At 39.0% G+C, this 21074-nt stretch overlaps 1 protein-coding gene across 4 annotated transcripts in view; it reads left to right on the top strand.

Annotated features, from left to right (window-relative positions):
* Positions 1 to 21074, top strand: part of LOC128578987 (histone demethylase UTY) — a 224939-nt gene that overhangs the window by 73035 nt on the left and 130830 nt on the right. For all 4 annotated transcript variants that reach the window (XM_053581315.1, XM_053581314.1, XM_053581313.1 and 1 more), the window contains exons 5-6: positions 763 to 821; positions 5282 to 5402. In XM_053581315.1, coding sequence (XP_053437290.1) covers positions 763 to 821; positions 5282 to 5402 — 180 coding nt within the window. The remainder of the gene's footprint in view (positions 1 to 762; positions 822 to 5281; positions 5403 to 21074) is intronic.

Here is a 21074-nt window from a genome sequence, read left to right as displayed (position 1 = left end):
AGGGGAGGCAGAGTCTCACTCAGTCGCTCTGTGTGGAGTGCTGTTGTGTTATATATAGCTCATAGCAACCTGTCTTTTGGGATCCTCTTGCCCTAGTCTTCCAAGTACCTGGAGTACAGGCACTCACCACAATGCCCAGCTAGTCTTTCTTTTAGGAGAGACAAGGTCTTGCTCTTGATTAGGTAGACTAGAACTCCCGAGTTCAAGTGATTCATGCATTTCAGCATCCTGGGGTACTAGGATTATAGGATTACACTGTGCCTGACCTTTATCTTTGTCTGCCTTTGCTATCATATTAGGTATATGGAAGTATTTCAAAAATTTAAAAGTATCTGATATTCAAAACTTTTAGGATCTCAGACATTTTGGATAAGGACTGCAAAATATGTTGGTTTCTTTTGTTTTTAACTACTTTTCTTATACCTTCAAAATTCTCATAACTTTGAAGTGTAAAGAGAAACAGAGAAAAAATATCAAGAGAGTGGAGGAACATGAAATGAAGATTTTCTTACCTAAAGATTTGGTCCAGAGACGTATGCTGGTAGATTTTTGATTTCAGGGCAGGCTCGATTATATAGAATCTTAACTCTTCTCCAAGTTGCTTTGGTTCTTTGTTGCCTGTATGATCTGTTGTTAAAAATATGTTATAATACATGCTAGGATATTTAGGAATTTAAAACATTATGTACATAATTTCTTATTCATGTAACGTTTATAAAATGTCTTACGAAATTCTTTTATCATTTTTTTTTTTTTTAACAGAATGCTGCCTTTTTATATGGTCTTGGGTTGGTCTACTTTTATTACAATGCATTTCATTGGTAAGTTGACTTACACCTTATTTTTCTATTAAATTATAGTTTGTGTGGCAAACACATAAAATATTTTAATGTCCACACTAAAGTTTGTGTGGCATCATTCTTATCTTCTCTGACTTTTAGTGAAGTTGTACCATATTCCCTCCACTGAAATAACCTACTAATGAGACCGAATGGTGGCTCACACCTGTAATCCTAGCACTCTAGTGGGCTGAGGTGGGTGGATTGCCTAAGCTCAGGAAATGGAGACTATCCTGAGCAAGAGCCAGATCCCAACTGTAAAAATAGCCAGATGTTGTTTTGGGCATCTATAGTCCCAGCTATTTGTGAGGTTGAGGGAAGGGGAGCATTTGAACCTAAGAATGTGAGCTTGTTGTGAACTATGATGCTATGGCATTGTACCAAAAGGTACAATGGGCCCACGTTAGATTATGTTTTAAAAAAAAAAATCCTACTAATAGAGCTGTGGTAGTCACTGTTAACTCATTATAAACTGAAATATTTTGTTAACTCTAGGAACCTTATTTAAACTGTGAACTTTCTGCTAATAAATAGCAATATGGTTATGTCTTTCAGTGTTTAACATTAACTATAATAGCAATATGTAAGATTTGGAAGCAAGGCTCGGCACTTGTTGCTCAGTGGTTAGGGTGCTAGCCACTTGCACCAGGGATGGTGGGTTGGAACTTAGCCAGGGCCTGCTTACTAAACAATGACAACAAAAACAAAAAAATAGCAAGTGAGTGAACACCACTCACTTAAGCCCAAGAGTTTGAGATTTCCGTGAGCTGTGATGCCATGGCACTCTGCCAAGGGTGACATAGTAAGCCTCTGTTGCAAAAAAAAAAAAAAATTGGAAGCAATAAAATGTAGGAAGCTTTTTTAGCTCTTTTTTAGTTTTATTTTCCCCCACCTGGGGGCCATGAAAATCCAAAGGAACATGATCAATTTCATAGCTAAGAAGACTTGGGCCTTTGTTGTGTAGGTTATCATAAATATGCATTTGTTTACATAGGTTTCACTATTCTTTCTCTTTTCCCTGGATAGCTTTTCTTACCATTTATATTTTTTGGGGGCTGGTTTTGGGCTATTTATATATGTCAAGTTTAAACATATTGAAATGTTTATGAGGTAAACGTGTGGATTAGAGATGCTTATAATTTGTTTTTCATCATTTACACATTGCTTTAAGAGAACTTAAATTTAAGCCACATACCTTTAGTGTAGTGAGTTGTGTTTAAGATCAAGAATATATTGGGACCAATTCATTCTCTGTAAACAAACTCCTTGAACATCTTACTTACAAAATTTACTATTCTGAACTTTTTTTTTTTTGAGACAGAGTCTCATTTTGTCATCCCCAGTAGAGTGGTGTGGTGTCATAGCTCACAGCAACCTTAGACTGTTGGGCTCAAGCAATTCTCTGGCCTCAGCCTCCCAAGTAGGTGGGATTTCCAAGTGCCCACCACAGTGCCTGGCTATTTTTAGAGAATAGCTCAGTCTGGTCTCGAACTCATGAGCTCAGGTGAGATCCTCCCTCTTATGCTTCCCAGAGTGCTGGGATTACAGGTGTGGGCCACCATGCCCAGCCCATTCTTAACTTTTAAAACTAGAAAACATCTTAGAGAAAACTTAGTTTAATCTCTTAATTTTATTGATGGGAAATAACATATTAATTATTACAGTCTTACTTAAGCATTTATTCAGTGACATTAACAGGCCTGCTGTTCTGGTCTTCAGTCTAATAATTTAAAGGATAATTCCTACTGAAGGAAGAAAAAGCACATTTTGTTCATATCTACAAATTACATTGGAATCATAAGATCTTTTTGATCATTTATAGTTGGAAAGGTTACAGAATTTGCAAAAGTAAGTGGTAGGGCCAATTGTGGTGGCTCACACATATAATTTAGCATTCTGGGAAGCCAACGCAGAAGGATCTCTTGTGGTCAGGAGTTTGAAATTAGACTAAAAATGAGACCCCCATCCCTACAAAAAAGAAAAATATCAGTGCTGCATGGTGGCAAGTCCCTCCTCACATGGGAGGCTGAGGCAGGAAGATGATTGGAGCGCAGGAGTTTGAGCTATGATGACACCGCTGCACTCTAGCCTGAGTGACAGAGTATAACTTTGTCTGTACTCCACCACCTCCCAAAAAATATCAGTGGTAGGATTGATTAATATTGAGGAATTATATTTAGAAATGGGCAATAGTGGTATAACTTACTCTATTTTTCCCTCTGTAAAGATAGTCATTTTAAAATTGTATTTATAACTGTTTCTCAGGGCACACAGATAAAACCATTCAGAACTAAGTTAGTGAAATCTCTAAGAGAGGTGACCAAGAATTGTACAGTTTAAGAATAGATGACTGTACCTTATATTGATCATTTTTCATATAATTATTATAATTCATGATTATCATAATTCTCTATAATCCCTGTAGATTGGAAATAACAACATAAAAGCAGTAGAGAGATAAAGCCAGCATGAATTAAAAGGATTCATTTTTTTGAATGAATTACTTTACTGTGTGTATGACTATACTAATATAGATGCTAATAGTAATGAAAGATTGATGTGTCATCTTTAAATGATGTCCATGATTCCCAGAATCCTTTATCTTTTAAACTCCCTATTCTATAAATGGACATATCACACAAATTTAGAATTAGGAAATGAATTGTCAAAATAACCTATTAAAGATATGTGGAGAATTACTTTATCCTCTTTTGTAGTATGACTTGTTTCTACTTTTTTTGGTATTACATAGATAAGTTACCTTTAGGGTGTTTGGAGATAAAGGAATTTGATTCAAACAGAATTTTCTTTTTACATCTGTAATACTTGTTTTTGAGAAAGTAGTAATTTGCATAATTCAAGTAGTAAAGGTATACTTCAAATACATTCATGGGAATGTTATTCTCCTCTAGATTTTTTCCTGATCAAGACCTATAAAAAGACCTAGAATAATTAAGGTAGTATAGAATTAGGACAGAGATTGATTGGTGAGCTCATGAGCATTGAAGAAGATTGAAGAGATAATTCAGTATATCAGTCGACATTAATGATATGGTTAGTTCAACATGAGATTGAACTAAGATTGAAGAATCCAGCCAGGTGTGGTAGTTTATACCTATAATGTTAGCACTTTGGGAGGCGAGTTAATAGCTTGAGTTTAGGAATTTGAGGAAGAGTCATACCCTGTTTTTCTTAAAAATAGAAAAACTTAGCTGGGTGTTATAGCAGGTGCCTATAATCCTACCTACTTGCAAGGCTGAGGTAGGATAATCCATTGAACCCAAGAGTTTGAGGTTGCTGTGAGTTAGGATGTCATGGTGCTCTAGCCAGGTAACAGTGAAACTTTGTCTCCAAAAAAAAAAAAAAAAAGATTGGAGAATTTGGAAATAGATCCATGTGAACAAGGTTCATTGATTTATTGCAAAAATGGCATTGTAGTGGTCTGAGATTAAAATGGTCTCTTCTACAAATTAAATTACTACCAGGAGATCCATATGGAAAAAATAAAAGCTGACTTCTGTCTATGACATGTTACATACTTGTGATAGTTTACAGGTAGATTGTGAGTTCAAATGTGAAAGGCAAAAATAAAGTAAATTTCTGTGGAACAGAGTAGAACCAGGATTAACATCCTCAGACTTTTACTGTTTTGAAATGTCTGAATGCTCTCTGTCCGAAATGTTTAAGAAAAATTTATATTATTTAATCTGGAAATTTTTTCTTGTTTTTTGTTTTGTTAAGCAGGCCATTGGTAGAGTGCGGTCGCATCACAGCTCAAAGCAATCTCAAATTCTTTGGCTTGAGTGATTCTCTTGTCTCAGCCTCCTGAGTAGCTATCACCACACCCAACTACTTTTAGAGATGAGGTCTTGCTCTTGCTCAGGCTGGTCTCCCAACTCATCAGCTTGAGCAATCCACCTGCCCCTGCCTCCTAGAATGCTAGGATTACAGATGTAAATAGTTGTTCACATTATTGAATAGTTAACAAAATTAAGAAGAAATTTATTCTGGCTGGGTGTGGTTTAGGAGGTTGACTCAGGTGGATTGCTTGAGCTCAGACCAGCCTGAACAAGAGCAACACCCTGATTATATCAACAATTGAAAAACTAGCCATGCATTATGGCATATGCTTGAGAAATGAGGTTTGCCTGAGGATAGGAGTTTGAGGTTGCTTTGAGCTATGGCTGTATCTCCAGAGTTTCTATTAGGGTTACAGAGTAATATTCTGTTAAAAAAAAAACAAAAAAAGAAAAAAAAAAGAGAAGAAAGAAATAATTCTGAGTTTTCTTCTTTCTAATCTTTTTTATTTTTTTGTTATACATTCATATTATTTTTGTAACATGGGTATGTTCATTAAAATTGAATAACCAGAATGTTTTCTGTGCTAACAAGAGGAGTCCACATAAACTTAAACATTTAGTTTCTTCTGTCTGTTTTTTCAGGGCAATTAAAGCATTTCAAGATGTACTTTATGTTGACCCTAGCTTTTGTCGGGCAAAGGAAATTCATTTACGACTTGGGCTTATGTTCAAAGTGAATACAGATTATGAATCTAGTTTAAAGGTAGGTGATTGGGATTTTTCCCAGGTATATTATTTTACTTGTATGTGCATGCTCTCATTGTTATTGAGGACATTTATTTTATTTGTCCTGCATGCTGTTAAATGTTATTGAGAAGTGTTGGAATTTATATATAAAGAAAGAATAGAAAATTTAGGAGATTAACTAAAAGGTAAAAAAGGATTGCAGGTGACTTTCAGAATACAAAATATATGCTAAGACTTGCAAGGTAACTTTTCAGCATCTTAAGATTTTGTTAGCATTCCTAACTTTTATTAAAAAGGTAGTGATTAGGAGATGGTGAAGGTTTTGATTTCATTTTAGTTTCAACATTACTTTTCAGTAGATGACTATCACTATAGAGACAAGACTAAATTAATAATGGTCTAGTGGGATCTAATTATTTATCATTGTTTCTTAAAGGAGGATGTGTGTGTACTTTATTTATCTTAAAGTACACACCCTCAGTACATTCAGTGTAATTTATATTGAATTCACTAACATGCAAATGCTATTTAAATCTGTGTTACTTGGGGTTCTCCAAATCATCCTTCATCATATTAATTCAGATGACAGTCATTCTAATGGTTACACTTTATTACAGTGAAAGAGTATGGATTAAAATTGTCAAAGGAAAAAGACACATAGAAATGAGATTTGCCTGAGCATAGGAATTTGAGTTTGCTTTGAGCTATGGCTGTATCTCCAGAGTCTCTATTAGGGCAACAGAATGATATTCTGTCTCAAAAAAAAAGAAGGAGAAAGAAATTACTCTGTCCAGGAAAGAGACCAAGCACAAGATTCTGTTTATTCTCTCCCATTGTGATTGTTTATAGCACTTGTTTGTCTCTGCAACTGTATGTATGTATCCACACAAAGAGAATATTGCTTACCATGGAAGCACGTTGCAGCTTTCTTTTTGGGGTTTTTAATTAGAGTTTGGTCATAGTAGTCATGGAGTCATCTGCATAGCTGGCCCTGTTACTCAGTCTCTAAGCTCCTGCAGAGATAAGTCTAATAGCCATGTAGTATAAAGTGTCCCCCTAGCTCCCAAATAAATTACATCGTTCGCATAAACTATCTGGAATGACCCAAATCCCCAGATAGACAAAGACATTCTTGATCATGTAGTGGTCAGAGAAACATGCAGTTAAGAAGTAAGTACAAGGTTAAGTACAATTGGTGTGAAGACTGGAATAAAATTTTTCATTTTCCCTCAAACATAGTTAATGTTAATCAGATGGTCTACTATTTGGAATCATCATGAATTTGAAATTCAAAGTAGGTACAACTAACTGTACTAGCTTATAGATTTTCACCTCTCTTAATGCTTATATGTAGTCCATTTATAGTGGAAAATAAACATAATATAATTTCTCCTATTTGCTTTGCTACAGCAATGTTTGTGATTGGGTTCTCCGGAAAGACAATGGAAGAAATAAGAAACAAGCATGAAAGTTTTTTTTCTCCATGAATAGTGAATGTATATGTAAAATATACATATTCAATGGAAGGAAGATTTTTAACTGACCAGTTTTACAATGCTGTCTTAAAGAATTCTAGGGGTGCAGAGCTCCTGTGGCAATGTTTAAAATTCTTTAGGCAGAAGAGAGTTAAATGGCTCATGGCATGAGTCCACAGGTTCTCTGAAAGTGTTCGTTCTTGCTTACATGTATCAGAAATATTCCTTCCTACATGTACTTTTTGCTTGAGTACTTTCTATATGTACTTTTACTCAAGCGTAGGTTGAGTAACAAACCTTCAAGTTTTGTTGATTTTAGCAAAAATTTCTTAAATTCATAATATTTTTGTATTCTTTGTCTTTTATTCATTTAAAAGCCTGACAACTGTGATACTTATTTGTATAAAACTAGAAAGTTTTTGACATTAACCTTTCTTTTTGTTTGAGTGAAAAGTCATTTGAGGCTTGGCGCCTGTGGCTCAAGCTGCTGAGGCACCAGCCACATAACACCTGAGCTGGCAGGTTCGAATCCAGCCTGGGCCTGCGAAACAACAATGCCAGCTGTGACCAAAAAATAGCCGGCCATTGTGGCAGTTGCCTGTAGTCCTAGCTACTTGGGAGGCTCAGGCAGGAGAATCTCTTGAGCCCAGGAGTTAGAGTTTGCTGTGAGCTGTGATGCCATGGTACTCTACCCAGAGTCACAGCTTGAGGGTCTGTCTCAGAAAAAAGAACAGAAAAGTCATTTGATTTTTATCTCTTCCTTACCTTTGCTTTTTTAGCTTCCCTACTAATAGAAATATTCCTTGTCTATTATTAGTACTGTTCCATCATTAATTATAACTGAAGAAGTGATATTTGTGTATATTACTTGTAAGTACTTAGTATTTGAAACAAATAAAGGTGGAAATCAGGATGAGTATTTTCATTTTTGACATATGTGCTTTGTCTGTATTAGACTGGTTAGTAATTTAGTTCAGCTAGCTAGGTGTGAAACTTGCAGTGACTTTTGTATTGCGCTAAGGTGTTTCTCTAAAAATTTGTGTTAGGAGGATAGGCATTTTGGGTTTTAGTCTTAAAATTTCGAACTCAATAAAAATTAGTAAAATTCCTATCGTAGGATGTTCAGGCTTAAAACTTAGTTGATTGAGGTGACACCTGTGGCTTTAAGGAGTAGGGTGCCAGCCTCAGCCAGAAACTGCAAAAAAGGAAAAAAATTAGTGATTGAACTTATTATGATATCTTATTAAGGGTCCATGTTCTCTTTTGTTTTCTCTTATCTCTTTTTTCCATTTTTGATATAAGAAAGTTATCAGGTGTAATTAAGTGATTTGTTTCTTTTACATTATTGAATTATGAGTTAGGTGCCTAATGAAAGGTATGTGATGTCATCCAGAGATGAGACTGGAGACATTCAGGCCAGGTTTAATCAGAAGGGAGGGTGACTCACTTAGGCAGTGCAAAGGTGGCATCTGTTCCTGAGGGCATTTAGGTATTCCTTTTATATGGGTCCATAGGGTATGGACAAATTTTATAGCTTGCTGCGAAAGTTAAGGTCTTTGGCACAAACTTTGGAAGTGGGGCTAATCAGATCCTTTGTGTCTTTGTCTTCAGAGGAAGAGGAGGATGAGGGAAAAGAGTTAAGGTGTGACTGCATTAGGTGCCCCAACATTCTTGACTCTTGTTAAAAGAGATGATAGGGGATAATGGTCTGTTTTCCAAAATTGCCTTGGCTATATAGGATCACAGTTGTCCTGTTAGGTAATTGCCTCACAGAAAGCCCCACTGAAAATTTCAAACTTATGGCGTACCCCTAATGGCTCTTCCAGCCAGAGCAGTAACTCCTTATTGGCTTTCATCCCATCACCATTCTAAGACTTCCCCTAACCAGGGCAGCGCCCGTGGCTTAAAGGGTTAGGGCACTGGCCCCATATGCCAGAGGTGGTGGGTTCAAACCCAGCCCTGGCCAAAAACTACAAAAAAAAAAAAAAAAAAAGACTTTCCCTAACCAAACTTATTATGTAGCTCTCTCATGCGCGTGCTCTCTCTCTCCCCTCCTTTCTTGCTCTCTCTTCTTCTCTCTTTCGTCTTTCTTCCCCCCACCCCCCTTCTTTTCTCTCCTCCTTGGTGCTGCTCTGCAGCATCCCTCCCTCGCCAATAAAAACCTTTTGTACAAGCCTTGGTGGTCTGTGAGATCTCTGCCGGTCTAGTGCCCCCCCCCACCTTCATGTCCTCAGTGGGCTAAGTCAGGTGTTGATAGGGCCATGCAGGTTTGGTTCACATTGGTAGAGGGTTTGGGAAATTAGAAATTGGTTTGTAACTATAGCTGACATGTTTTTGCTGTGTCTTGAATAAACAAGGACAGGAATTGGATGACATGTGGGGCAGTGGTTAATAGGAGGATTGAAGTGAAGGTGCCCAAGATGGGTAAGATCCAGCATCCTCACAAGGTGTCAAACCAGGATCTCTCATTTTGAGAACATAGATGGGTAGCTTGTTCCTGGAGCTGGTTGATGACCTCTTGGACCACACCAGACTTGTTGGCATAGAAACAGCCCTGTGGGGTTTTTTTTTTTTTTTTGAGACAGTCTCACTTAATCACCCTGGGTAGAGTGCTGTGGCATCACTTCTCCCAGCAACCTCTACCTTCTGGGCTTAGGCGATTCTCTTGCTTCAGCCTTCCGAATACCTGGGACTACAGGCGCCTGGATATTTTTTGTTGTATTTTGGCCGGGCCCAGGTTCGAACCCACACCCTCCGTAGATGGGGTCAGTGCCCTACCCACTGAGCCACAGGTGCCACCCAATAGCTCCTATCTTGTAAAACATTTCAAGGCCTCCTTCTCTTGCTGTGATTAATATCTAAGCCTCTAAGATGGTTAGGGTAATTGGAAAGTAATAAAAGATTCAGAATAACTTTATCTTCTAGAGAACTGAGAAATTATGGCATATATAAAGGGGGGACTATATTTTATTTCTTCTATTAATGATGGAGATAGACAGAGAGGTTTTTTAAATCTAGGAAGACTTGAGGAAGTGGCTCCAGTATGTACTGGAATTAATTGACCTACCTGTGTTAGACAGTAAGTTACTTAAAGTCATCCTAGTGTGAAGAATTTGAGCCCATTTTTATCAGTTGAAAGCTGTTTCCATGGGTCTCATGGTATGGAGGATGTCGATTTCGGAGACCACCAGTTTCAGAAGGTGAATATAATCTCCTGTTTTAAGGACGAGACAAAACCCCTTAACTAGGTAAAAAGGAAGGAAGAAGAAACAACAGAAAAGTGAGAACATAGAGGCACTGAGTCAGCCAGAGAGTGAGTGGAGGGGAGTTTCTTTGATGTGATGTAGAGAAACCTTACTCAAATTTTGAATGGCAGTTGCAGTAAAGTCCTCTAGGATTCTCCTGTAGGCAGGCCAGCAGGGTTGGATCTGAGCTTAGCTGCACTGGAGTTTTGAGAAAACTGAGGAGCTGCCAGTCCTAGGTCTTTGGCTTCATATGAAAGGTGTTAGCAGTAAGTCCAGAGATAAGACCATAGTACAGATGTTCAGGCCAGGTTTATTCAAAAGCGAGGATGACCTGCTTGGGTAGTACAAAGGTGGTGTCTTGCCTGGTGGCAGTTAGAGACCCCTTTTATATGAGGCCATAGGGTGTGGGCAAATTTTATATCTTGCCTGAAAAGTTGGCACCTTTGGCAGAAACTTGAGATATTGGGCTAACCAGAACCTTGTGTCTTTCTCTTAGGAGGAGGTGGGGAAGAGGGGAAAGGGTTTGTGTGTGTGGTCCCCCAACACTTGTATAATACTGGCAACAAATGCTAAACAAATGTTTAATTGTTGTTCTATCTTTATTTGGTGAATAGAAAACTCTACCCTCCTATTGCTGTCTTCAAGAATGTGGAATAACTTTTTGAAAAGCTTCCAAGAAACTTTGTCTTCTTTGTCCTTTGCCAGGTTTTGGTCTCAAGTGATATCCTTTTAGAAGGTCCTTTCTTTTCCTTTTCTTTCCTTTCCTTTGTTTTTTTTTTTTAGGTGAGACAGAGTCTCACTTTGTCACCCTTCATAGAGCGCCATGGCTTCATAGCTTGCAGCAACCTCAACCTCTTGGGCTCAAGCGATTGTCTTGCCTCAGCCTCCTGAGTAACTTGGACTACCTGGAACAACACCTGGCTATTTTTAGAGACAAGGTCCCCCTCTTGCTCAGTCTGGTCTGTGAGCTCAAATCCACCTGCCTTGGCCTCCCAGAGTCCTAGGATTACAGGCATGAGCCACTGTGCCTGGCCATCAGAAAGTCCTTTCTTGAACAAGGTTTAATTCTCTAAGAAGGGTGTAGAATGAATATATTGGGATAGAGAAGACTGTCAAGTTGGCATCCCTGGCTCATTTCCTTCTATTGGTGCCACAAAAGTTAGAGTATGTATATGATATTTTCTAATTGATAAATGACTTAACTATGCATAATTAAAGTTGTGTTGTTACTTGTCAAACAATTTTTTGTTCGTATGCCTTTTTTCCCAGGGCTTCCTATTTCATTTCTGTTTCTAAAAATGACAACAGTGAATCCCTACCACAGATTCAGTCAGTTTTAATACGATGCAAATAGCTCTTGAAGTAGCAAATTTTAGTTTTTAAATTTGATGCTAACAATTCAGTGTGTGATTTTTGCTAAGATGCCTAACTGTTCTGATGACTTTTGTTTCTGAAGACCCAAATACATCTACCATAGCTCAGTGGTTAGGGTGCTAGCCACATGCTCCATATCTACCTTATAAAACATAGGGAATTGTAGTGTATATCAAGGTATCTGGCAAGGAAAATTTCACCCAGCGTGCCAACACTTTCAGTTCTGTTTTTCTTCTATTACCTAAATTCTAACTTGGGGGTCACTGTCTAGTACTTGTAAGTTCCATTTTTCTGTCACAGAATTTAATTCATCTTTACAAAAGTGAAGTTAATCTTCACCTGTTTTCAATTATATATAATATTCTTTTTCAATAACTTTTAAGAATTTTCTTTTTTGAAATTTCAGGTTAATGTTGAGGGTACAATCAATTAGGTTACAATGGACTTCAAAATTTTCATATTTAGTACATTGAGGAATGAGTAATTGTCAGTTTATTAACTAGATTAAAACTATATATCGATTATTCTGCTTTAGAGTTTTACATTATATTTTCCCCTTCATCACGTAATGCTTAGGTTTTACTTATTACAGGTGGTACTACTAATAATTTTATTATACTTAAAGTTATGTATTTGAAACTGGATTACTTGAATAAAAATAGACTAATTTGACAAACAGCTTCTTTATATAATGCTGCAACCTTCCTTACACTGCTAAACTGTTACAACTGTTTCTTGAAGGTAATAATATATACAAAATATAAGCAGCAAATAAAAATACATCTACTTAGTTGAATAACAATCATATAAGAGACAATCTTAATGTCAGTTATCTAGGTAATGTTAATTTCTCTAATTGAACGTCAACATTAGCACTTCTTGTATTTTTAAAGATATGGTGTCCAAAGAATAAATTTCTGTGCCTGTATATGAACATGAGTTTCATTGGTTACTGATAGATATGTTGTCCCTTTGTAATTTTCTACTAGAAAACAATAAGTGATAATCAGAGGGGCAAATATGAAAGGGATAAGGAAGATGAGAATTAGTTATAGCATCATTGCTTCATTCAGAAGGACAAAGAAAAAAAAATTATGTTTTAGTATTGTAGCAAGCATTTTTTTTTTTTTTTTGGCGACACAGTTTCACTATGTCACCCATGGTTGAGCACCGTGGTGTCACAGCTTACAGCAATCTTAAACTCTTGGGCTTAAGTGATTGTCTTGCTTCAGCCTCCTGAGCAGCTGGAACTACAGGCGCCCACAACAACACCCATCTGGGCAGCGCCTGTGGCTCAAAGGAGTAGGGTGCTGGCCCCATATGCCAGAGGTGGCGGGTTCAAACCCAGCCCTGGCCAAAAACTGCAAAAACAAAAACGAACGAACAACACCCATCTATTTATTTGTTGTAGTTGTCATTGCAGTTTAGCTGGCCCAGGCCAGAATGTAACCCGCTAGCCTCAGTGTATGTGGCTCACACCATAACCATTGTGCTGTAGGCACCAAGCCAACAAACAATTTTTAAAAAAGTAAATTGATTTTACTATTTTGCCCTATAACTCCAATGTTTAGATAGTGGTATAGTTAGTACCCATCACATAACAAAGTTTAAAGTGGCAGCGCCTGTGGCTCAAGGAATAGGGCGGTGGGCTCCCTATACCGGGGATGGCATGTTCAAGCTCTGTTCTGGCCAAAACTGAAAAAAAAAATAATAATAATAAAAAGAAGTAACCTTAAAAAAATAAAAACATAGAATAAGGAGCATGATGGCGGACAGGATGAATGGTTAGCCCATCTCTCCCAAATCACCAGGCGAGAACAATGGGGCTCTAGATCTTTTCCTTGCATGGAGTGTTGATGTGGATAGGCAGCTAAAGGTGTGCAGCGAATTGGTGCATTGCTGTATTTGAGATGTAATCCAAGGTCACAGACTCTGCTGTAGAAATTTCCCCTGCAGTGCCAGTGGCTGGTCCCTCCCCCATGGAGAACTGCAGTTCCCAGTTCTTGGGGAAACCTAGATATTTGATGGAAATATTGGGGAAGTGTGGATTCCTGATGGAGTTGGCCACCAGAAAGGGGTGCTGTTTAGAGCCGCAGGGGGCTAGGCAGCCTAATAGAAAATTAAGGGGAAAGGATCCTACCCGGGAAACAGACACATTTTGAATGTCGGAAATGGCAGGCATCTCTTTCCAGAACAACAGGTGTGATTGAATAGAGCGGACCATTCCTGGCAGGGAATATTGGTGTGGACTGGCAGTTCAGGGTGCGTGGAGAACTGGCTGATTGCTGGACTCAAAAGTGAGATTCTGAACTACAAAAAATGACGGAAAGGTCTGGGAGTCACTGCTGAGGTGGAATGAGCCAGTGGCAACCAGTCCCTCCCCCACAGAGGATTGCAGTTCTCAGTTCATGGAGGGTCTGCAGTTCTCAGTTCATGGAGGGTCCGGGAGCTCAGTGGAAAGACTTGTGAAGGGCAGACTCCTGCACCAAGTTTGGAGGTCAGATAGAGATGCTGTCTGGAGCAGAACAGCTGAGGTTAGACAACAGTTGGGAAACAGATATATGGAAACTTCAAAAATGGCATTTGGCCAGGTACTGTGGTTACCGTAGTAACAGTGTAAACTGTGAATCAGGTATAAGCCTGGGAACCACTCACAGCGCCACCTGTGAAAGTATATTGCAATATAAATACATTCTTACTAAAGTTGACCCCTATGTCATATGTATAGTTTTATATATATATATACACACACACACACACACACACACACACGAATAATATTTTTGTAGTTGGTGCCATTTTTTCTCTCTTTTTTCATCCTTTTCTTAGAGGAAATATTGTTAATTTTTTAAATTAAAAAATTTTTTTTCTTCTTTTTTAACTTTTTTATTAACTATTTTTTTTCCTCTCTTTTCCTCTTCGTTCTTATGGTTGCTGAGAGTGCTATATCAGAGTTTTAGAGGTTTTTTAAAAAATTGTTTTCAATTATTTTATGATAACTGTTATTTTATGGTTGCTGAGAGTGCTATATCAGAGTTTTAGAGGTTTTAAAAAATTTTTTTTTCAATTATTTTATGATTACTGGTTTGTTTGTTTTTTGTAGTTGTTTTTTGTCTGTATGTATATGTGTTTCTAATTGTCCTTGCATCTGTTGGCTTGTGTGTCTGGTAACCTTATTATCTGTTTATTTGCTCATTTGGTTTCAATGTGTTTTGTGTTTTGCTAAATCCTTGGGTCAGCTACTTTCCCTAACTCCAGTTTTCACATTCAACAAGAACAAGGGGGAATGGGAATGACAGCTGACTGGAGCCAGTTCTCAACAGAAACTCCAGTCCAGAGGGAGAGATAATGGCCAGAAAGAACCCAACAAAGCTGAAGGAGGGGAGCCGAGCTGACAGATGAGATACATAATTGCTCGTCTTCCCTGCTAAGACAAGCTTTGACTCCAAAGAAACTAATTTCAGGTATAGATCTCATCCCAAGAGGTTGTATGGCTGTCCCCTCCCCTAAGAGAGTTGTTTGCTTCCTATGTTATCTCTACTAATGAGCGATGAACTGAGGCTCTCTTTCCTCCCCCCACTGGAGGGAATTGGTGTAAGTTGGGACTCCTTCTCCAGAAGGCCCCTGCTATGAGCCCAGGAATTCTTTGTCTGGTAGGTAGTTTGAACATATATTTTCTTGCCACCTTGAACCTCCAGTCTACCCCTCCCCCCTTGCCTGGAAGTCTAGAAGTCCGACCCTTGCAGAAACCAAAATGTCTGCACTTCTTGGCTCGACCAGACATTGCATAGATGGACGCAGTACAGATGTACTGTATCTGTGAACCCAGTAAGTATACAGAAAGACATAGAGTGTATGTCAGCAGCCGACAGAGGATTGGGTTTCTGCACTGCTGGTGGAGGCTTGAAAACTGCTGCGGTGCAAGAACCCAAGAGGAGATACCTCCCACCCAACATCAAGCATTAATAGAGTGATCCTGCTGGGGTCTAATTCCCTGCCAGAGGGAACCAGAGCTGCAGAACAGTGGCAACAAAGGTGCAGTGGCTGAGGGAGATATTCTTTTGCTGTCTGGATATCCTCAAGTTTAGATTGAGCTCAGGTGGAACTTTCTTCAGCTGCTCTTGAGCAACTGAGCCAGGCAGACCACAGCTTCCCCTGCTGGATGGTGGCAGACTGTGGTAACCACGAGGAAGATGCAGTGACCTTACTTTGACTCTGGCAGGTACATAGTCCTGGCACATTGGCTTATTGGACAGAACTGGGCCACAGAGACTGGGTTAACAGAGACTGCTGGTGGAGCTACCAGAGACTGGGGTGACGAGAGTCCAGTGGTGAAGGGTAAGCAAGGTGGGGAAAGAGGCATCAACCCCTTTGCTCCAAACCTCCTACTGGAGGTGCTTTCTGACTCCTTGGAGCACCAGAGGCACTCAAGTCACACTTGAGTGTGAGCTCAAGGAGTGATATTAGGAGCTACCAGTAGACTCCTAATATCTAGTTGCTGGAGACCTTTTGAACTCCTCAGCTAGAGAGTGGGTGCTGTTTGGGACAATTGGTTTGGAACTCTTCAACTGGACAAATCACCTGAGAACCCTCCAAGGTGGTACCCCGGTTTTTTTGTAGTGGGAAGGGTTAATTGTCCTGTTCAAGATACTGCTGGTAGGGGAAGGAATGGCCTAGTTGCTTGTATTTCTACAAAGCTGAGAGTGAAATCCAGAGTCACTGATTCAGTAGGATTGGACAGAGATCAGCTGAATAGAAGACAGAGCCACCTACCGCCTGCCCCCTGCTCCCCCCACCCCCACGCAAGCCTCTAAAGTCACAAAATGTAGTACTGTATAGGTCCTTTGCAAAATTGTAGAGGAAAAGCTGCAGTCACCAGTCCCAGTTCCTTGGTGAAGGGCTGGTCAACCACAACACCAGAAGTCTCCAATCCAATTTCACCTCACCTGCTCATCACACTAAACACTGAAAAATAATCATGGGGCGGAATCAGCAGAAAAACTCTGGCAACATGAGTAACCAGAAAGTTGAACTCCCCCAAGGAATGACAAACCAGCCAAACTAGAGGATCCCATTCATACATGGCTGAGATGTCCAAAATCGAATTTAGAATTTGGACTGCAAATAAGATCAACAGAGTGGAAGCAAAGATGGAGTTAGAAATTGTAGGATTAATTCAGGAGATGTCTCAAGAATTCAATGATTTCAAAGACAAAATCACCGAAGATTTAGACACATTGAGAAAGAAGTTGCAGCCTTACATGATATGAGAAATACAGAGGAATTCCTCAGTAACAGAATGGAACAGGCAGAAGAAAGGATTTCCAAAATCGAAGATAAAGCTTTTTTTTTTCTTTTTTTTGTAGAGACAGAGTCTCACTGTACCACCCTCGGGTAGAGTGCCATGGTGTCACACAGCTCACAGCAACCTCTACTCTTGGGCTTACGCAATTCTCTTGCCTCAGCCTCCCCAGCAGCTGGGACTACAGGCGCCAGTCACAACACCCGGCTATTTTTTTATTGCAGTTTGGCCAGGGCTTGGTTTGAACCCGTCACCCTTGGCATATGGGGCCGGTGCCCTACTCACTGAGCCACAGGCGCCACCCTGAAGATAAAGCTTTTGAACAATCCCAAACGCTCAAAGAAGAAGAGAAATGGAGAGCAAAAACAGATCATTCTCTCAGAGAGCTCTGGGATAATTAGAAGAAAATCAATATTCGCCTTATTGGGATCCCTGAAGATTACGAAGTAGATTCGCAAAGCACAGAGGCTCTTATTGTTGTGTGAACCGAGACGCAAACGAGCAGCAGCTTTGCTGTAGGTGTAAACTCGCTCCTGTAATTATTAAGTCAAGAAACAGACTATACACTGTGGGATGGCATATAGCAAAGTTCTTTATTCCAAGTTTAAGTTTTATACTCTTCCAGGCACGTACACACCTAATCCCTTATCTATTAGCTGAATTTTAACTTGAAAGGAAATATTTATCATATCAATGTGACCACTAGTGTAGTAAATCCCTTCCTCTAAACTGTGACTAGTTTTCCGAGCAGGGCACAAAGACGAAAACAGCTATAGGGGAACAGAGTTAATAGAAGAATATCTTCAAGCATTCACTCAGTTTACTCAGTATGAAGTAACGACTGTGACCTTCTTTCAGGGCAGAGCACCTATAGACCTCTGACAATATGTTGTTAACATATGTCAACCCTCTGGCCCTATCTCTGAGGAAGGACGGCATGCCCTTGGATCTCAGGCTTCACGGGGTGTACTACTTCAGAGAAAAGGCCTAAGGAATTTTTACAATTCCAAAAAAACCTAACTCTGTGAGTAACCCAGGGGGGTCCAAACGTCTTAAGCCTCTGGAAGAAAAGCATGTCATTTTAAACTCACACTGAATTTACTTTGTGTGCTTGATGTAGGTTAAGTTTATTTCTAAATATTATCCTACACTTATTCATGAGATTATGAAAAAGAACTTTCCAGACATGCCAAGAGATCCTGAAATCCAGATAGTAGATAGTTTCAGAACATGAGCATGACTCAACCTGAATAAGACATCCCGCAGACACATCATAATTTACTTCACTGAAGTTGATATGATGGAGAAAATCCTGAAGGCAGCCAGATGTAAAAAACCCATAACGTACAAGGGAAAGAATATTAGAATGAGTGCAGGTCTCTCTGCTGAAAGCTTTCAAGCTAGAGGAGGGTGGTCATCGACTTTTAATCTCCTAAAACAAAACAACTTTCAACCCAGGATCCTGTATCCAGCTATACTGAGTTTCATTTACGATGGAGAAATTAAATACTTTAATGATATTCACATGTTGAAGAAATTTGCCATAACTAAACCCAATCTCCAGGATATCCTCAGTCCTATCCTCCGTAATGACCAACACAATTGTCCACCACAAAAGTAAACTCACTCAGAAACTTTTGATCAAATTCCAACTTCCACAGTGGCAAAAGGATTAAAAATATGTCCACTGGTCTTTTGTAAAACTTGATATCCAAAGTTCTATGAGGCCTATCACTATTCTCAATTAATGTGAATGCCTTAAATTGTCCTCTAAAGAGGCACAGGCTGGCTGACTGGATACAAAAACTCAGGCCAGATATCTGCTGCATATAAGAATCTCATCTTGCCTTAAAAGATAAATATAGACTCGGGGTGAAGGGGTGGTCATCTATATTTCAGGCAGATAGAAAACAGAAGAAGCAGGTATTGCAATTTTATTTGCAGATACAATAGGCTTTAAACCAGTGGTCCTTAAGCTGCAGCCCGCAGGCCACATGAGGTGGTGTAATTATATTTGTTGCCGTTTTGTTTTTTTACTTCAAAATAAGATATGTACAGTGTGCATGGGAATTTGTTCATAGTTGTTTTTATTTATTTATTTATTTTTTTGTAGAGACAGAGTTTCACTTTATTGCCCTCAGTAGAGTGCCATGGCATCAGACAGCTCACAGCAACCTCCAGCTCCTGGGCTTAAGCGATTCTCTTGCCTCAGCCTCCCGAGTAGCTGGGACTACAGGCGCCCCCCACAATGTCCGGCTATTTTTTGGTTGCAGTTTAGCCAGGGCTGGGTTTGAACTCGCCACCCTCGGTATATGGGGCTGGCGCCTTACCAACTGAGCCACAGGCGCCGCCCCTGTTTTTTTTTTTAAACTATGGTCTGGCCCTCCAACTGTCGAAGGGACAGTGAACTGGACCCCTGTTTAAAAAGTTTGAGGACCCCTGCTTTAAACTAACAAAAGGAATGATAAGGACGGTCACTAAATTTTTGTTAAGGGCAATACTCAATATGATGAGATTTGAATTATTAATATTTATGCACCCAACCAAAATGCACCTCAATTTATAACAGAAACCTTAACGGACACAAGCAACTTGATTTTCTCCAACTCCATAGTAGTCAGAGATTTTAACACCCCTTTAGCAGTGTTGGATAGATCCTCCAATAAGAAGCTGAGCAAAGAAATTTTAGATTTAAACTTAACCATTAAACATTTGAACTTAACAGAATCTATAGAACATTGCATCCTAACAAAATTGAATACACATTCTTCTCATCAGCCCATGGAACATACTCCAAAATCCATCACATCTTAGGTCACAAGTCTAACCTCAGTAAATTTAAAGGAATAGAAATTATTCCTTGCATCTATTCCATTCACAATAGTGCCAAAAAAGATGAAATATTTCGGAGTTTACCTAACAAAGGATGTGAAAGATCTTTATAAAGAGAACTATGAAACTCTAAGAAAAGAAATAGCTGAATACATTAGCAAATGGAAAAACATACCATGCTCATGATTGGGAAGAATCAACATTGTTAAAATGTCCACACTACCCAAAGCAATATGCAATTTTAATGCAATCCCTATCAAAGCTCCACTGTCATACTTTAAAGATCTCGAAAAAATAATACTTCGTTTCATATGGAATCAGAAAAAAACTCGAATAGCCAAGACATTACTCAGAAATAAAAACAAAGTAGGAGGAATCATGCTACCAGACCTCAGACTATACTATAAATCGATAATGATCAAAAACAGCCTGGTATTGGCACAAAAACAGAGAGGTAGATGTATGGAACAGAATAGAGAACCAAGAGATGAACCCAGGTACTTAACCTTATTTGATCTTTGACAAGCCAATTAAAAACATTCAGTGGGGAAAAGATTCCCTAGTTAACAAATGGTGCTGGGTGAACTGGCTGGCGACCTGAAGAAGACTGAAACTGGACCCACACCTTTCACCTTTAACTAAGATAGACTCTCACTGTATTAAAGATTTAAACTTAAGACATAAAAATACTAGAAGAAAGTGCAGGGAAAACTCTTGAAGGGATCAGCCTAGGCGAATATTTTATGAGAGGACCCCCCTTGGGCAATTGAAGCAGCATCAAAAATACACTACTCGGATCTGATCAAACTAAAAAGCTTCTGCACAGCCAAGCGCACAGTAAATAAAGCAAGCAAACAGCCCTCAGAATGGGAGAAGATATTTGCAGGATATGTCTCCGACAAAGGTTTAATAACCAGAATCCACAGAGAACTGAAACGTATTAGCAAGAAAAGAACAAGTGATCCCATCTCAGGGTGGGCAAGGGACTTAAAGAGAAACTTCTCTGAAGAAGATAGGTGCATGGCCTACAGACACATGAAAAAATGCTCATACCCTTAATCATCAGAGAAATGAAAATCAAAACTACTTTGAGATACCATCTAACTTCAGTAAGATTACCCCACATCACAAAATCCCCAAACCAGAGATGTTGGTGTGGATGTGGAGAAAAGGGAACACTTCTACATTGTTCGTTGGAATGCAAACTAATACGTTCCTATTGGACAGATGTTTGGAGAACACTTAGAGATCTCAAAATAGACCTGCCATTCTGTCCTGTTATTCCCTCTACTGTGTATATATCCAGAAGACCAAAAATCACATTATAACAAAGATATTTGTATCAGAATGTTTATTGCAGCCCAATTCATAATTGCTAAGTCATTGAAAAAGCCCAAGTGCCCATCGACTCATGAGTCGATTAATAAATTGTGGTATATGTACACTATAGAATACTATGT

The sequence above is a fragment of the Nycticebus coucang genome, chromosome Y (genome assembly GCF_027406575.1).
Source record: "Nycticebus coucang isolate mNycCou1 chromosome Y, mNycCou1.pri, whole genome shotgun sequence".
In the NCBI taxonomy this organism is placed as follows: domain Eukaryota; kingdom Metazoa; phylum Chordata; class Mammalia; order Primates; family Lorisidae; genus Nycticebus; species Nycticebus coucang.
Note: the sequence above shows the minus strand (reverse complement) of the source record. Positions and strands in the feature narration are given on the sequence as shown.